This window comes from Protopterus annectens, chromosome 1.part1, assembly GCF_019279795.1.
Source record: "Protopterus annectens isolate FY-2018-M chromosome 1.part1, PAN1.0, whole genome shotgun sequence".
Taxonomy (NCBI): Eukaryota; Metazoa; Chordata; order Ceratodontiformes; family Protopteridae; genus Protopterus; species Protopterus annectens.
Genome location: NC_056726.1, coordinates 433,583,200 through 433,600,312, shown reverse-complemented (window position 1 = coordinate 433,600,312; position 17,113 = coordinate 433,583,200). Strand labels below are relative to the sequence as shown.

At 39.6% G+C, this 17,113-nt stretch overlaps 1 protein-coding gene across 1 annotated transcript in view; it reads left to right on the top strand.

Moving 5' to 3' along the window:
• The window catches only part of ZC3H7B (zinc finger CCCH-type containing 7B), a 1,999,702-nt gene that overhangs the window by 1,274,006 nt on the left and 708,583 nt on the right, over positions 1-17,113 (top strand). Inside the window, exon 14 of the mRNA XM_044087097.1 lies at positions 13,047-13,147. Within this exon, the coding sequence (XP_043943032.1) occupies positions 13,047-13,147 (101 nt within the window). The remainder of the gene's footprint in view (positions 1-13,046; positions 13,148-17,113) is intronic.

Genomic DNA, 17,113 nt, shown 5'->3' with positions numbered 1-17,113 from the left:
GTGGGTTGGTAGTCGAAAGCCTGCTCTCAAGAAGCCCAGTGCTGCTCTGTCCCTTCTCCAAGGGATTGTTGCTTTGTGTCTCACCTTACACCAAAGGATGGGCATACCCATCCTCCCGTGCCAACACAGTCAAGCACCTGGGACATAGGACTTTATCCCTGTTTGCCACTGGTGTTGGCTTACCTACTTTTTTAACTGAGAAAAAGGAAAGAGAAAAATAGTTATTTCCTTTATTGGCAGTAGAACTATTGATGCCGTGTCTGCTGTCTACAGTAGGAATGTAGTAACACTGTGAGGTAGTAGTTGAGCAAAACCACTACCTCTCATGTCAGGACATGTAAAAATTAAGCTTAGAAAGAACTGAAAGTTCAGATGAAAATTTTCTGCTTCATGCTGTTGGTTGATTTCTTGTGCTATTAACTTAGATTTTTTATTCTGTGGCAGCCCAGATTACTGTGAGGTACACTGGTCAAGATTGCTCAGCCACAGAGGAGAGGCACAAGTGGATTTGTGTCTGGAGCTGGGAGAGTTTGCATCAATTGACATCAGTGATGTAAAGTCTTTGGGTGAAGCGCAAAATGCTCATATAGAAGTGGGAGCACCCAGTAGTGTACTGTTTGCTCTTGGAATTTAATTCTGTAACTAGAATCTTATTATGACTGCAGCAGGCACTATACTGGCTTGATGATACAGTGCTCGCTTGTATGTAAAGCAAGATTGTACAACTGAAATCACCGCTTATCACTAGGTGCTCTCAGAATTAATAAGCTTTGTAGTCCAGACATAGTTTTGTTTCTAGTAAGAACCAAATTAATATTTTCATGTAACCATGTGGCACTCTATCCCTAGGATCCATGATGGTTTCTTTTCTTTATTGTCTCATGGATTGAATCTTTTGCCTACAGGTAAAATTGATTTAGTTGATAATATTTTGGAACCCGGGTATTTTATTCATCAATTGAATTTTAACATTCTGTTTGCAGATTGTACTATTACACTTAGGGATGATTTTTCAAGAAAAAGTAGTTACAATCCCCCTCTGTATTTTATTTTAAATATATTTCAAAGTATAGATGAAGATATTAGATCCTTATATAAAAAGTATAATAAGAACATAGGATTGAACTTGCCTGATAGTGACTGGAAATTATTACATGAATTATCGAATAATGAGGATTTAAAATGTTTAAAACCTGGTAGGATGGGGATTGCTATTTTTAATTCTGATTTAAAATGGTATATAATTATAACTATCAAATTTTGTCCTTAAATGAGTTAAATATATCATGTCTTTATTTTATGTTGGATGATTTGTTACTTCAAAAGTTTATTACTCCCAAAATGTATAAGTTTCCCCAAAGTCTATAAAGATATTTTAAATTCAGCGTGATGCCCAATTGGATCTGTAATGGAGCCTCTTGCAGTATTTATTGATAGAAAGGTTTTATGTATGTATATATATATATATATATATATATATATATATATATATATATATATATGTATATATATATATGGGTTTAGGACTATTCACTGAAAGTCAAAGACTGTGCACAAATCACTGAAAGCACAATTCACTGAAAGTTATATATGGCCTTTTCCCCACTGTAGTATGACCCAGGAGTTAGAATATATAGTAAGGGGGGATGTGGGGGGGCTATATAGTTTTTATATAAAGTTTAGAAAATAGTAATTTATTGAAATTGCAAGTATCCATGTGTATAGTTCAAAATATTTAAAATAGTTGCCTCCCACCCCCTTACTATATATTCTAACGCCAGGGTCGCACTACAGTGGGGAAAAGGCCATATATAACTTTCAGTGAAATGTGTTTTCAGTGAATTTTGTTTTCAGTGAATTGAACTTTCAGTGAATTGTGCACAATCAAATGTGTTTCAGGCACACACACACACACACACACACATATATATATATATATATATATATATATATATATATATATATATATATATATAGGGATTTTTTTTATTATTATTTATTAAAAATTTCACCGGATTTTCTTGGCCTATTTACTCCTGAATTGTATGATGGAAAAGGAATTTTTGTCATTTTAGATGTAAATGATTTATTTACTTCTATCACATTTGATGTGGGGGTTAAATGGATTAGAGAAATTATTTTGATGTCTGTTGTTTTTACGGGACTGATGTTAATATCCTATCTAAATTCATGGATACTATTGTAAAAATATGTATATTTTTGAAGGAGAATTTTTTTGTCAGATTAAGGGGAATCTTGTGGAAATTTGTGGAAAATCTATATGACGTGTTTTTTATAAGGCTCCATTAGGTATTTATGCATATGAACATGAAGCCAATGTTGGGAGAAAATAATTTTATAATTGATAGTAGAAATGGTTATTATAGAGCTGTGATTTTAAAATATGGATATTCTAATCATTTGTTGCAAAATTGCATTACAAAAACTGGAGAATTTTTAAAGGTTTTCCAAAGATGAGCAATGTTAATTTGGAATGAGCATATTTTTAGTTATACAAAATCAGGTGTGGAACGCTGTGGCTTGAGAATGAAACCAAAAGTTCAGCAATTCACTAAGCAATATTCACTCGAACATAAAAATATATGGACAGATACTCCAGCTCAATAGTGAACAGAACGTCCTTTAATCAGTAAGCGCTTTCACCCCAGTAGGGCTTCATCAGACTGTACAAAGAACAAATGAATAGCACAGTCTTATATACCCAAACATAATTAATTAATTAAAATGTTAATTAAACATAATTGATGATATTTCAACAGCTGATATAACACAATATGTATGTAGTACATGCATAAGGTATATTCAATAGCTGATATCATGACATCATTTCTATATATATATACTTTAAAAATCCTAATTTAAATAAATATACATTTTTCTATCTAAGTCAATATATCGACCTGTAATTAATAAATAGGTCACTAGATGGTGCTAAACATAGCAGCAACACATTACAATCACATTCAACAAGTTTCTAAAAATATTTCATATATAAAAATCTATTAAATTCATTGCAAAGGGGCAAAATGTATATACAGTATATCAAAAAATAATAAATAAAACATTCATAACATCTTAAAAAATCCTGGCATCCTAAAAACAAAAGCTATAGTAATTAATTGAACTATTACAAAGCCCTAAGTCTCCTTTTCTTCACGAAAGGGTGAAGGCTAACCTTATCATTTAATCCTGGTGGAAAATCAGCTTTCCACCTTATAATCCACCTAGTCTCGTTCTCCAAAGTCAAGTTTTCTATGTCACCTCCTCTAGGATTACAATCAATAGTCTGAATGACTAAAAAACTGAAAGTATGTGATGGACCTCTAGCCTTACAATGTCTAGATAGGGCATTCCTATCATCTCCTATTCTGATACTATATAAATGCTCCCTCACCCTTTCTCTTAGTTGTCTGTTGGTTTTCCCAACATAAAACGCGGTACAGGAACCACATAGGGCTAAATAAATAACATGTTCAGACCTGCAGGTCGTTCCAGTATAAAAACTAAAAACCTTGTTCATCAGAGGTGGTTTAAAGGTGGTACTGGTATTGACATAGGCACACTGTTTACAATTATTGCATGGAACAGTGTTGGACGAGTATCTCATGTGTTTTAACTCAGGGTCTCTATGACATAAAATCCTTTTGAGGTTCAAGCTATTCTTATAATAATACTTAGGTCTAGTCCCAACCAATCTACTAATAGATTCATCTACGCCTAATACGTGCCAATGCTTCTCTATTATAGCTTTAATATCAAACACATCATTAGTATAAAATAGAGGTATATTAACATTGGAACATTTCGGTTGTCCTACCTCCCTGTTTCCACTACCTATAGAATGGTCTATTGGATCAGAAAAATATGGTTTGGCTCTGTCATTTCTCATGGTGGATACCTCCACAGCAGTATCATTAACAAATTCAATCTGATATTCCCTTTCCACTAATCTATCCGTTAGTCCCAATAGCTCATCTCTATACCCAAGCTCTGTAGGATTTAATCTAGAGGCCCTCATAATCTGGCCTCTAACTACGTTGTCAAATACATGTTTGGGATGCATGCTACTCCTGTGAAGGAGAGTATTCCTATAACAGTCTTTCCTGTGTACTGATGTGTTCACTAGACCATTTGATAACTTCATAACATTAACATCCAGATACGAGATGTAATCTTTGGAGTAGCAAATAGTGAACTTCAGATAGTCAGTGAGCCCATTTATCTGTTTCTCAAACTCCAATAAAGAGCCTTCATTACCTTCCCAAATCAGGAAAAGGTCATCGACGAAACGCTTATAAAAAACAGCGTGTTGTTTAAATAATTCTAATGGGAACAATCTCTCTTTCTCCCATCCTGCCATAACTAAGTTGGCGTAGCTATTGGCACACGAGGTGCCCATAGCTACGCCATCATTCTGGATATACATCTCTCCATTAAAGAAGAATATATTATTCTCAAGAATAATTTCCAAAAATAAGGCCAGTAGTTCAATGAACTGGGCATCCATCTCAGTATGTTCCCTCAGATAATTTTGAATACAATCTATCCCTATATCATTGGGGATCACAGTAAACAGACTCTTGACGTCAAGTGTCACCATAAAATATTCTTTTTCACTACCTAATCTCGAGAAAAACTCATATAAATCTAGCAAAAAATGTTTGCTGTCTCTCAGCACATATGGATTTTCATTGACAACTTTCCTCAAATGATACTCCACAAACAGGGAAAAGGTTCAGTCACCCACCCTCGTCCAGAGACAATGGGTCTCATAGGTGGGTTTTCCATGCTCTTATGCACCTTAGGTAGGCCCTTAAGTATAGGTATGAGTGGATGATTAACCTTAAGGAATTTATGAAAATCTTTCCTTATCAAGTTACTTCTTAACAAATCATCAATAGTATCAAATACTCTAAATACTTTCATCATAACTTCATTTATGTCCAATTTCGTGTAGGAGTTATCCATATTCAGTAATAAATTCATACTACTAACATAATCATATGTATTCATTATTACAATAGGCCCTCCCTTGTCCGCAGGTGTTATAATAATATTACAATCAGTCCTCAGTTCATTCAAAGCTCTCGTCTCACAAACAGTTAAATTTCTTCTCCTATTATTCTTCTTACTCTCATATCTAGTGGAATAATATGAGTGTAGATCACTTTCAATCAACCGAGAAAATGTTTCCAAGATTGGATGCAAAGGGGGTACATATGTACTGACTTGTCTAAAAGTGTCTGTAGCTCTATCATTATCACTGGATCCAAATTCCAATTTCAACTGGACATTTCTAATAAACATTTTAGTATCAACTATACTATTAGTGAGTTCACTATCCCTACTGGGTATAAAGGAAAGGCCTTTGTTAAGGACCTGTTCCTCATAAACCGTCAATTCTCTTTTAGACAAATTAACGACTAAGGATTCCCTCCTTTTCCCCACATTTTCTTCAGCGTGGGTCCTGCTTGTTCTAAGCCTACTATTTTCCTTTTTTGTCTCCCCCTGCTCATGGAGCGAGACCTCCCTCTGAACCGGGGGGACTGTATAGGGAAAGGGACCTCCTGTCTAGGTGCTGTGGGGGTAACATCCTTCCCATTACTAACAGGAGCACTTCTCTTTTTAACTATTGAGTCATTGTTTATAGTGTTAAAAGAATTCACTAGACCTTTAACATTACTGGAACTGTTACTCTCTACAGATCCTGTTTTCCTATTGGTCTGAATAACCATAGGATAAAGATTGACATTGTTGTTACATTTAGTCTGATTCACGTCTAGGTTCATCTCCATATTATCAATATTAGGTACATCATTAATTATAACATCCTTATCAGGCAGTACATCAATATTATTAATGCCTTCAGTCACATTACCAGTCACTGTTGTTTCATGTCTCACTGGCTCCTTCTGTCCTTTAATGTGGCTGCTGTTAGCAGCATTGGTGGTAACTGTCCTGGGCCAAGTGAAGACATGACCATGTTTGAAATCAGTAATGTCTCTCTCAATCTTTGTCTTCTTTTGATTTAAAAGCCTTCTCTCATACAGCAACACATTGTCCATTAGTCTCTCCAAACCTAATGTTTTTTTAACAGTCTTGTACTTCATACCAATATCATTATACTTTTCAGTCACTCTAGACCTAAGTAACTCCTCTTCCGGACCATGGTACTCTATTAATAATTTCATGTAGTTGAAACTCAACTCCATGTTCAACTTCTGCCATTTTAATAATAGTTCTGGAAAGTTATTACCTGTGGTAGGCATCTTCAACACGCGCAGCCCTCTAGGTATAATCCGTTTGGTGAGGCAAGCTTCAAAATGCTGCCGTTGCAGCTGCAATCTCTTAAGCTTCAGGAAATCGTCCTCTAACGACTCCAAATCATCCGCTAGTGCAGTCAGGTCATCCACGTCGTCTCCTTCAGTTCCACGCTCTTCATTAGGCTCAAACATCAGCAAAACGTTCTCGGTGCCAGCCACACAATCCACAAACCTCCTTTCAGTACCTCTAAGCGTTTCCGGTGCATAGGCCAATTCAATGTCGTCACCTCCATGCATACAAGCCATGCCCTTCGCGTGAGAAATAAGCAGATAAATCCAAACAACGAAAAATACTCACACGAAGAGCAGCGTTCCAAAAGTAAAGTCAAGTAAAACAAAATCAGGTGTGGAACGCTGTGGCTTGAGAATGAAACCAAAAGTTCAGCAATTCACTAAGCAATATTCACTCGAACATAAAAATATATGGACAGATACTCCAGCTCAATAGTGAACAGAATGTCCTTTAATCAGAAGCGCTTTCACCCCAGTAGGGCTCTCGAGCTTTAGAATGCGGCCAAGTTGGAGCCAAGGATCGGCTCCGAACCCAATCAACAAGAAGGAAGGCGAGATCAAGGACAACAAACATGGAACATTATGGTGAGTACATAACTTATTTTTTCCTTGCCATTTAATTCTGTATCTATACCTTATATCTGACTATCCATAGAGAATGGTTTTCCTTTTCACAAAGAGGATTCTCTTACTTATGGGCTTCAGTTCAGCCCTCCTCGCTGTAACTTTGTTTACAAATTGGCAGATTCAGTGCTCTGGGTCACATAGCTGCAAGGTGGCAGTCCCGCTAGTTTGTCTTTGTGTGAGTTTTCATTTTCACACTTTACCACGGATGAGAGGCATGCCAAATCTGCCTCCAAACCAATGGGCAGAGGCTCAAACGCAAATTTCAGCTCTCATGGATATGAAAGCAATTCAAAAGGTACCTACAAAGGAGCAAGGTCAAGGTTTTTACTCAAGACTATTTCTAGTACCAAGAAAGGACAAAGCCTGGAGACCCATTTTAGACCTCTCAATTCTAAACGCACACCTGGAGGTACCCAAATTCAAAATGCTCACACTACAGCAGCTTCTTCCCATGCTGGGCAAGGAGTCTTGGCTGGTAAAGTTGGACCTCAAAGAGGCATACCTGCATGTCCCTATCAGACAAGATTGCAGAAGATACCTCAGATTTTTGGCAGGTACAACGCATTATCAATTCTCTGCATTGCCCTTTGGCTTATCTACTGCGCCCAGAGTATTTACGAAATGCCTGGCATCAGTAATTGCATACTGCAGACAACGAGGAATACAAATGTATCCATATCTGGACGACTGCCTGATCCAAGCAGACAGCAAGGACATTCTATTACAGCATCTGGCATTTGTAACAAAGCTGCTAAGTTGCCTTGGGTACACAGTAAACAAAAAGAAGTCCAACCTAATTCCCTCACAAGAGATAATATTCCTGGGTGCCAGCTTAAATACAATGGCCCAGATGGCTTACCTCATGCCAGACAAAAACAACTGACTCAATACTTCAAAAAGATGGCAACTTTTACCCAGCTCACTGCAAGGAAAATCCTGCAGGCATTGGGGTTCATGGCATCCTGCATTCAACTAGTTCCACATGCAAAGCTGCATATGAGGAAATTACAATGGTACCTGAAAAGTGTATGGACTCAACACAGGCACAGCCTCGAAACAAGTATACCTCTCATTCCTTGCCTTCAAAAAGAGTTCCTATGGTGGGCTCAAGCATGTCAAATAAACAAGGGTCTTCCTTTTGTCTTACCTCCAGCAAACCAAACTATGACAACAGATTCTTCAGACTATGCCTGGGGAGCACACATGGCAGGACAGTGCATACAGGGCAAATGGTCTGCAAAACAAATGCATCTACACATCAACCAAAAGGAGATGCTAGCTGTGCAAAATGCACTGACAGCCTTCAAGGACCTCTTGCATCCAGAACAACTACTAATAAGGACAGACAACACCACAGTTATGTGGTACATAAACAAACAGGGAGGAACACTCTCCTACCCTTTATGCAGACAGGCAATGACCTTGTGAAACACAGCATTGACTTACCAAGTATAACTGCAAGCACAATTCCTGCCAGGAAAGGAAAACATATTGGCAGATGAATTAAGCAGAAATATGGCAGATCCGCACGAGTGGAGACTACACCCACAAGTATTTTCAATGATAACTCAAAGGTGGGGACGCCCAGACATAGATCTATTTGCCTCCCCCAACAATTGCCAACTACAGAAATTTTGCACAAGGACTTTTCATTCTCTAGCCTGGAAAGTGGACGCCCTATCATTCAGTTGGACAGCATTGACAGTCTATGCCTTCCCACCACTACCTCTATTGACCAAGGTATTACTGAAAGTCAGATCAGAGAGACCACAAATGATCCTCATTGCTCCGGACTGGCCACATCAGCACTGGTACCCATTACTAAGGAACTTGACTCGCAGCCCTCCATGGATCTTATCTCAATTCCCACTTCTGTTGACTCAGCAAAACTCTCAGATCCTTCACAGTCAGCTCAGGACTTTAAATTTAGCTGCATGGAGAATACCTTGAATTATCAATCAATACTTCTCTCAAAGGACGTCCTGAATGTCATTTTGGAGGCCAGGAGGCCCAGCACCAGAAAAACTTACTCAGACAAATGGAAAAGATTTTGTGCATGGCACCAGGCTAAAGGCCAAAATCCTGGGATACCAAACATTCCTCAAATACTGCAATACTTAACTGAGATGCTACACAAAGGCCTTTCTTTCTCATCCATTAAGATCCATGCTTCGGCCATTTCAGCTCAATATAATATGGATCCTCCCATATTCTCACATCCTTTACTAAGGCAGTTTCTCAGAGGAGCTAAGAATATAAGACCCCCCCCCAGAAAACCCCCAACGCCAGCTTGGGACCTAAACTTCGTTTTAGAAAAATTAACACTGCCTCCTTTCGAACCAGCTTTCTCAGCAGAACTACAATACTTGTCATGGAAAACAGCTCTGTTGCTGGCTATCACCTCAGCACGCAGGGTCTCAGAACTACAGGTACTCATGGCAGTGGAACCTTTCATCATTTTCCATCAGGACAGAGTCTCTTTACGAACTAACCCTACCTTTATGCCAAAGGTAGTATCCAGTATGGCTTTGAATCAGACCATTCATTTGCCCACCTTTTATCCAAACCCCCAGAATAAAGGAGAAAAACTCCTTCACTCTTTGAACATTCACAGACAGCTATGTTACTTATTTGGATAAGACAAAGACCTTCAGAAAAACTGACCAACTCTTTGTATCCTGTGCTGCAGGTACACAAGGAAAGGCTATTTCAAAACAGACCATCTCCAAATGGATAGCACATTGTATCTGCTTTTGCTACTCGCACCATGGGAAAGCAGTGCCTGTTAGTATTAGGTCCCAATTCTACCAGGGCTACAGCAACCTCTGGAGCCTTTCTCAGGGGGGTTCCAACCAAGGATATTCTGGAGGCAGCTACTTGGAGTTCAGTGCACACCTTTACCAAGCACTACCACCTTCCATTATACTCAAAAAACAGAGCTGGTTTTGCCACTGCCTGCAAGGCATCCTAGCTTCGCCTAACCCAGTTTAGTACCAGCCACCCAGCCATAGCTTTGGGATTCAACCCAAGTGTGATGACTGCAGCAGTATAACACGATGAACATAGTACAGTTTTGTACCTACCATAAATGTAGATGTTCGAGTGTATATACTGCTGCAGTCCAGGTTACCCTCCCACCATCCCATCTACATACCAGGGTGTTACTTATAACTCCATGTACATCAATCAGTTGGATGCATGTCTATATAGTGTATTTGCTAACAGCTAGTGCTATTGTTTATCTACTAAGGTATTTTTGCATACTTATTTGGATTGCCTTCCTTGTTGGGGGCACCTGGCATCTGGGGCAAGAAAAACTGAAGAAAATGGCATCGGCTGCCTCTTTTATACCCCTGTCACACTGACGTCGGGGAAGAAGTGACGACAACCGACGCCGGACCAAGACTTTGGGATTCGGCCGACTGCGGGACCGCCTGACGGCAGGATAACCCAAGTGTGATGACTGCAGCAGTATATACACTCGAACATCTGCATTTATGGTAGGTACAAAACTGTATTTTTCAGACCATCATCAAGTGTTGCTGCTACTTGTTCAAAAATACCACAAGCTTCAACATGTAGGGCTTAGCTATATGGTGCAGAGGGATGGCATGGTTATTGGAGTGACTGGACAGAGGAGGATGGGAGTGAGTGGCCAAGAACACTTTACTCATCCTGCGTGGAAGAGGCATCTTGGCTAAGTGTATCACTCATACCAAGGTGTCATATAGGCACACTAGATTCCTTGCTGTGCGCATGCTACACAGTAGTGAGATGTGTTGTCGGGAGGTTGGGCATGCGTGATAGCATGCAGTCGCCTCCTGAGGACAGCTTCACTGCAGAAGGGGAAGGGAAAGGGATACGACATTCCACAGGATCAACATACTAACCTGCTCCCCAACATCCTACTGCCACCTCCTCATGGGGTACAAATGTAATGGAAAGATCATGCTCCACTTGGAGGCAAGAATGTTTCCCTTGAGTGCAGAAAGGAAATTCATTGGGCAGGTTATGCAGACTTACCAAAGTCAAAATTCAAGATTCTTTCCATTTAACAAAGCCTTGCTGTTCCATATCTGACAGATATAGGTTTTTCTACCATTTTGGAGAAGTTCCATTATTACATTTGCATGGAATATTGACCATGATAATGGGTCTTAAAATTTGTGGATCACGTGACCTCCCCCAACCATCTTGTAGTTTGGTGTCCATTGTAGTCTCTTGATATATGTCAGGGATTTTTCCACACATCAGCATTTTATTTAACATGATTTAAAGTGCAGTTAAGTTTCCTTGGCTACTGTATAGGAAGTCACTGGGTATGTTGTCTGGTCCTATGGAAATTTTCTTTTTTAATTTGTGGCAGCAGTTGTAATTCTCACTCATTGCATCTCTAACCCTCCAGAATATGTTTTTGCTTGTGTCTAATAAGTTTTTCTGCAAGTTCATGATTTGCTGTGTCATGCAGCTGAGGGATCACTTCATTGTCTATTAAAATTTTGTTAGATTTACAATCTTTTTCCTTTTCAGCATTTTGATACATATAATGAACACCTTATTGTTTTAGTTTTCTGTATTTGTTTTCATTATTGAGATTAGTTTCAGGAATGAGACCTGCTGAGTGTTGGACTTTGCATATTTTTTCTGCATTGTACAGTCGCTGCTGAACTTCTTACTTACAGTGTTGTATTTTTTCCATAACAGTATGGATTGAATGCCTGATATTGGCAGATAAGCAGAAAATGTGGTACTGTAACTGATTGTTTTCAAATATCCATTATAATAAAGAAATAAATACTTGAAAAAAGTTTATGTACATATGAATATTACATTTTTCATCTAACTCTATTGGAAGCGGAGGTTAATAGTGCTGTTTGTTGCTTGCTGGTAGTAGTCCTCCAGCTGTATTTTGGATGTAGAATAATTAAGATGGTTTAGTTTTTGACAAATGCACTTGCATTGGTTTATTGTTTTTATTTTTGACTGTGACACCAGGCTGCGGTGATGGGTGGCCCTAGTGGTGCAGCGGTTAGCATTGCCGCCTCACAGCAAGAGGTTCTCCAGTTCAGTTCTTGGCTGGGATGCCTTCTGTGCAGAGTCCGCATGTCCTCCATACAGTTATGTGGGTTTCCTCCTAGTGCTCCAGTTTTCTCCCACTTTCCAAAGACATGCAATAGGTGGATTGGGCATTCTGAATTAGCCATAAGTGAGTGAGTGTGTGTGTGTGTGTGTGTGTGTGTGTGTGTGTGTGTGTGTGTGTGTGTGTGTGTGTGCGCGCATGTGAGTAGTGCGAATGAACTTCTGCGGCAGGGCTAGCCTCCCGGTGGTGTAAACCTTGGCATGGACATGAGATGATTTCTACTACGGAAGTGACACCCCAACCCCATGTGCAAAATGGGAAAAGGGGTTGAGGATGGATGGATGGGTCAGTGACAAGCCCATTGGGGGGGGGGTGCATTGATTTCCTGTGCCAACTCTTCCTTTGTCTGTATGGGGAGGAGAGTTGGGGCTGTTGTGGTTCAACTATTCCCAGTGGAGGTTGGAATAGCAGTATAAGTTGTGAAGGTGAAAGTAGAGAATGCAGCATAGGGTGATACCATGGTAGTCATACTGTCTTGGGAAAATAATAGTAAGCGTGTGTGGGGAGTCATTCATTCTGCATATACTAGACCCTGCTCAACTTCAGTCTTCAGGCAGCTTAGCAGTCCCATTTCATGTCACTTTCCAGAAACCAGCACTGGACACACACTAGTGGCTAGAAAGCTCACATTACCTGGAGGGAAAAAGAGGTTTCCATTCGGAGGCACACAAACGGTTTGTCCCATAGTGCACATAACTCCGTTAAAAGAGAAAGTGTAATGAGACTATGAGGTTGGTGCTTCTTTGTTGTGCACAGGTCTATGAGTTGAAGGTTTAAAGGTTTACAGAAGAGTAATACTGAGGACTATAAAGTATAGTAAATTTAAAAAAAAGTGCCAGGCTGCACAGGATATCAGAAATAGAGCAAGACAGTGATGTGTGTAATACCCTTTTTCACTTGCATTTTTATCTGCTTCCTTTCAGTTGTGTTTTGATAGTAAGCCCAGATTAATCAGTAAGAAGAACCAAGACACACCAGCTATATGCTCCAATGCTGCTGTCAAGCATATCTTTGAAGAAAGCAAGTGAGTACAGCTATATTTTCTGCTGCTATTTTATTTTTTACCTTTGTGTCTGTTATCACCTTGTTATCAAAAACAATCAATATCATGCTAGTAAACATTATTTTTGCTTGCAGTCATTGGTATGTTTTCTTTCTTCTCTTGTGTTTGCTAACCATGAAGCCTTCCTCACTTAGACTCTGCCCTGATACAGAGGCATGAACTATCCAAAGGGACTATCATTTGCCAGCCATGAGGGTTGCTTGTGCCCTGACCTGTATCCCAGCCATGAGAGCATTTGTAAACTGACTCCACACCAAGAACTGGAGGACAGGCTGCTTGCATCACTGTAATGGACTCAGTGCCTTCTTACCTGCAAGTGTACTTTCCTGTACTCTTGCTAAGGAAGGCTACCAAAAAGACAGAGTGGCTTGCTGAGCCAAAAGCTCACCCCCAGAACGTGCACCTTAACACTGTCCCTCCTCCAAGGGATTATGGCTGTATACCAGCTCTGTCAAATGCCTGAGCTGCTAATGAAACGTGGGTCATTTGGACCATAATCGGGGCTCTGTTTCTCAATGCATTTGGAGTATGTTTCATTAGTATGTTTAACTTAAAATGTACATACAGAAGAAATGATCAGATAATGCCATGAGCCTTTAAATTTTGCCTATTTTCCCTTCTTACTGCAGATTCCACAAATACTTTGAGAAGCCCTCTACAAACAGCTGGATACTTAAGTATTTATTTCTGGTACCATCTGACACTGCTTGTCTAAAAATCTCATGTCCTATATCCGTTGAGACATGACCCTTTTGGTACGTATATGGTGATCCTGTGCTGAGGTTAGGAGTATGTATGCCTCATTAAGCTCCAGTTCTTTCATGCAATTCAGATCTCCCTAGTGCGCATCGTTTTATAGTACCAGTGGCTCAGCAAGTAGCACATTTGCCACTGATGCCAGGATCATCAAAAGGGTGTAGGTTCAGTCCTCACACCAAGTCCTTGGATCCCTTTTCCTTTACTACTGCTAAACTCTGTCATAATTGGGAAACTCCACCACTGAGTTGTTATTCTCCAGATGCAATGTTGAATTGAGATTTTGTCTGCCCGAGCTACTGGTAATTTAGGTGGATGTTAAGTATCTCATAACAACTACTACAAGAAGTGTTAAGTGTGTTTTTATTTGAAATGCTACATATGTGCATAGAAATCCATAAAATTCTTTACAAAAACTGAGCATAATGCATTAAATGCCTTCACGATGACAACTTCCCACACACACACACACACACACACACACACACTTGCTCGCAAGCACAGTGTAATGTTTTGGTAGGTCAGCTTCACATTGAAATTTGGCATTTTTCATCAAATTCTCATATTTGGATTATCCACTGTCACAACCACTGCACATTATGTACTGTGATGGATACGTAGTGTACTCGTTCCTGGAGCCCACTAGTTCTGTTTTGCTGTATTCACAGTTTGGATATCAGGCATTACTGTTCTCATGTGTAAGCATCATAATAAGAGTCCATGTAGTCGGGTAGCTACCAGCCAAGATTCACGTCAGTATTGTGTGTACTGCCTTTGGGAAGTGCAAGGAATTGAACTGCTGCGAGCTTCAGAGGTTCAGTCTTATTAGTTTATGCCAAAAGGTGGAAAAAGTTGCTGTAACAGTTTGCAACAATAACAATGGCAGAGATCTAGAAAAGACTGGAGACCAGCAAGAGGGGTCCTGTTTGCTACCCACTCATAAGTAATGAGCACTGCCATAAGGGCAAACAGTAGGAGGTCAGAAACAAGCCTGAACTTCTCTGAGATAAGTCTGATGACTCAGCTGCTCTTCAAATACTTCAGATGGTGAGCTTATCAAACAAAGGAACAAGCATGAGGTTGCTGTCAGTGCCATTTAAATATCTTGAGGTCTGGGTAATCTCATTTTTGGCTGCCATCCTGGGGAAGCGGTGCACCTGAGAATGTTCTTTGTAATTCATTGTTTCAGTATTGACTCTTTGGATTGATGCCTGGGGGTGTGCAGGAAGCATGTCCCCATGCAAAAATGCCATTTTGTATTATATTTATTTTATTTATTTTTGACTGAACACATTTCATTGAAAGCGTACTTGATACTAAATCATAGAACAGCCTCCTCTTTTGTGGATAGGGACTACTGAGGTTTTACACAGGGCAGTTCTTTCCTTCTGAATTTTGTCAGTCTTGCCACTTTCTTTGAGAATATTGCCACAACAATGGACAGTGGACTGATTATGCATGTAGCCTGTCATGCTTTGGCCAAAGTATTTGATACTGCTTCCCCAGACAGGAATTATTGATAAAATTGTTCAATTCATTTTGAAATGGCATTTATTGCAGTGGGTCAGCAGATGATTAAATGGAAAAGTAAATGGTGGTGGTGGGCTGAATACTGTTTGAAAAACTAGGGAGACAGACGGTATGCTGCAGTATTCAGGATTTTGCCACCTTATGTTCAAAATGTTCTTTTCTGAAGCCCAGATGGACAAGACAAAACTACACAAAAGACAACTGGCTATTATGTTCTGATATAATCCAAATTCCACAGCATGCCATAGGTTTTGATAGTGTCCCTCACTGGTGCACTGAGCTTTGAGATTCATTGTCTAGAAATGTAGCATAGTAGCCTCTGGAAAGGATTATCCCTTACAAATGTTATCATAGAAGGTAATGCTCTAAAACAGACTGCATTGTCAGTGATTTGCAAACAGTACTAGATGGCTGGCTGACCTTTGATTACAGTGTTCTAGTGACTGCTAAAAAAACTTTGAGTACCATGTTACTAAAAGGGGTGTTACAAAATAAAAGGATATTACCATTCAAAAATGCAAGTGCTAATTAAAATGCAAGTGCTAATTGTTTTTTAGCATGCTCAATGAAAATTGAGCATTCCCCACTGGAAGTAGTTTGGTTAGCTCACTTTCTCCACTCTGGCAGTGGAGAATTTAAATTGGAGGGGGGGACCTTTTCTCACTAATAAACATCTCAGTGAAGCAGAATAATATAGTGCATTAAAAAAATCTTAATTTTGATGTCAGAAGCACCCCTGTGGCATACCGTGCAGGTTCTTACATATCAAAATGGCATGCTTTTAATTATTTAGTGACTATTCTTTAGTGAAATGCCAGAAAACCGCAACTTTTATGAAGAACAAGCCAAAAATATGAGGTAATTACCTCCACACTCTATGAAAAACGGGCACATCAGTATCCTACATGCACCAATATAGACTTTTCACAAAAGGTATCACATAGCTGAGTCTAAAAAATGGCAGAGACAACAATGTACTTTGCAGTCACAGAGCATGCACACTATGCATCTTAGATGCCCTGCACTACCAGCAGTCAGCAGAAGAGCACTAAAGGCATTCAGGCTTTGCCCTCTGACCAAATCATGCCATCTGTGGGTAAAGCGTGTGCGACTCACACATCGATTGTAGAGATGTTAATTTCCCAGTGAATGTATCCTTTATTATCCTTGTTATTGAACACCTGATACCATTCTGCAAACTGCAGTGGTGGTGCTGCATAGCGTTGTCGCCTCACAGTAAGACATTGTCCTGTTCGATGCTCCACTAGAGCGTCTTCTGTGTGGAGACATGCGTGAATGGGCGTACCTTCATTGAAGGTTGTGTGTCAAGGCTGGTAACTCGGCACATAAAAATCTACTGCCAATCATTAGCGGACCAGAGTTTCGCTGTGGCGACCCCTAACCGGGAAAAGCCAAAAGACAACAACAACAACCTGTCATGAACACTTGCTCAGCTTGAGAAAAGTGTAATTTTTTTTTTACATACAAAAATGGAGGGGTTTAATACAGATTAATAGCTTTAATGCATCTGTCATACTGATTACTGCAAAGAGGTCTCTGTCTTCAAGACCTTTAGAGATCCTGTTCTTTTGAAGATCCTGTGCATTGGTTGCAAAAAAAAGCAAAGCATTGAACCAGAGA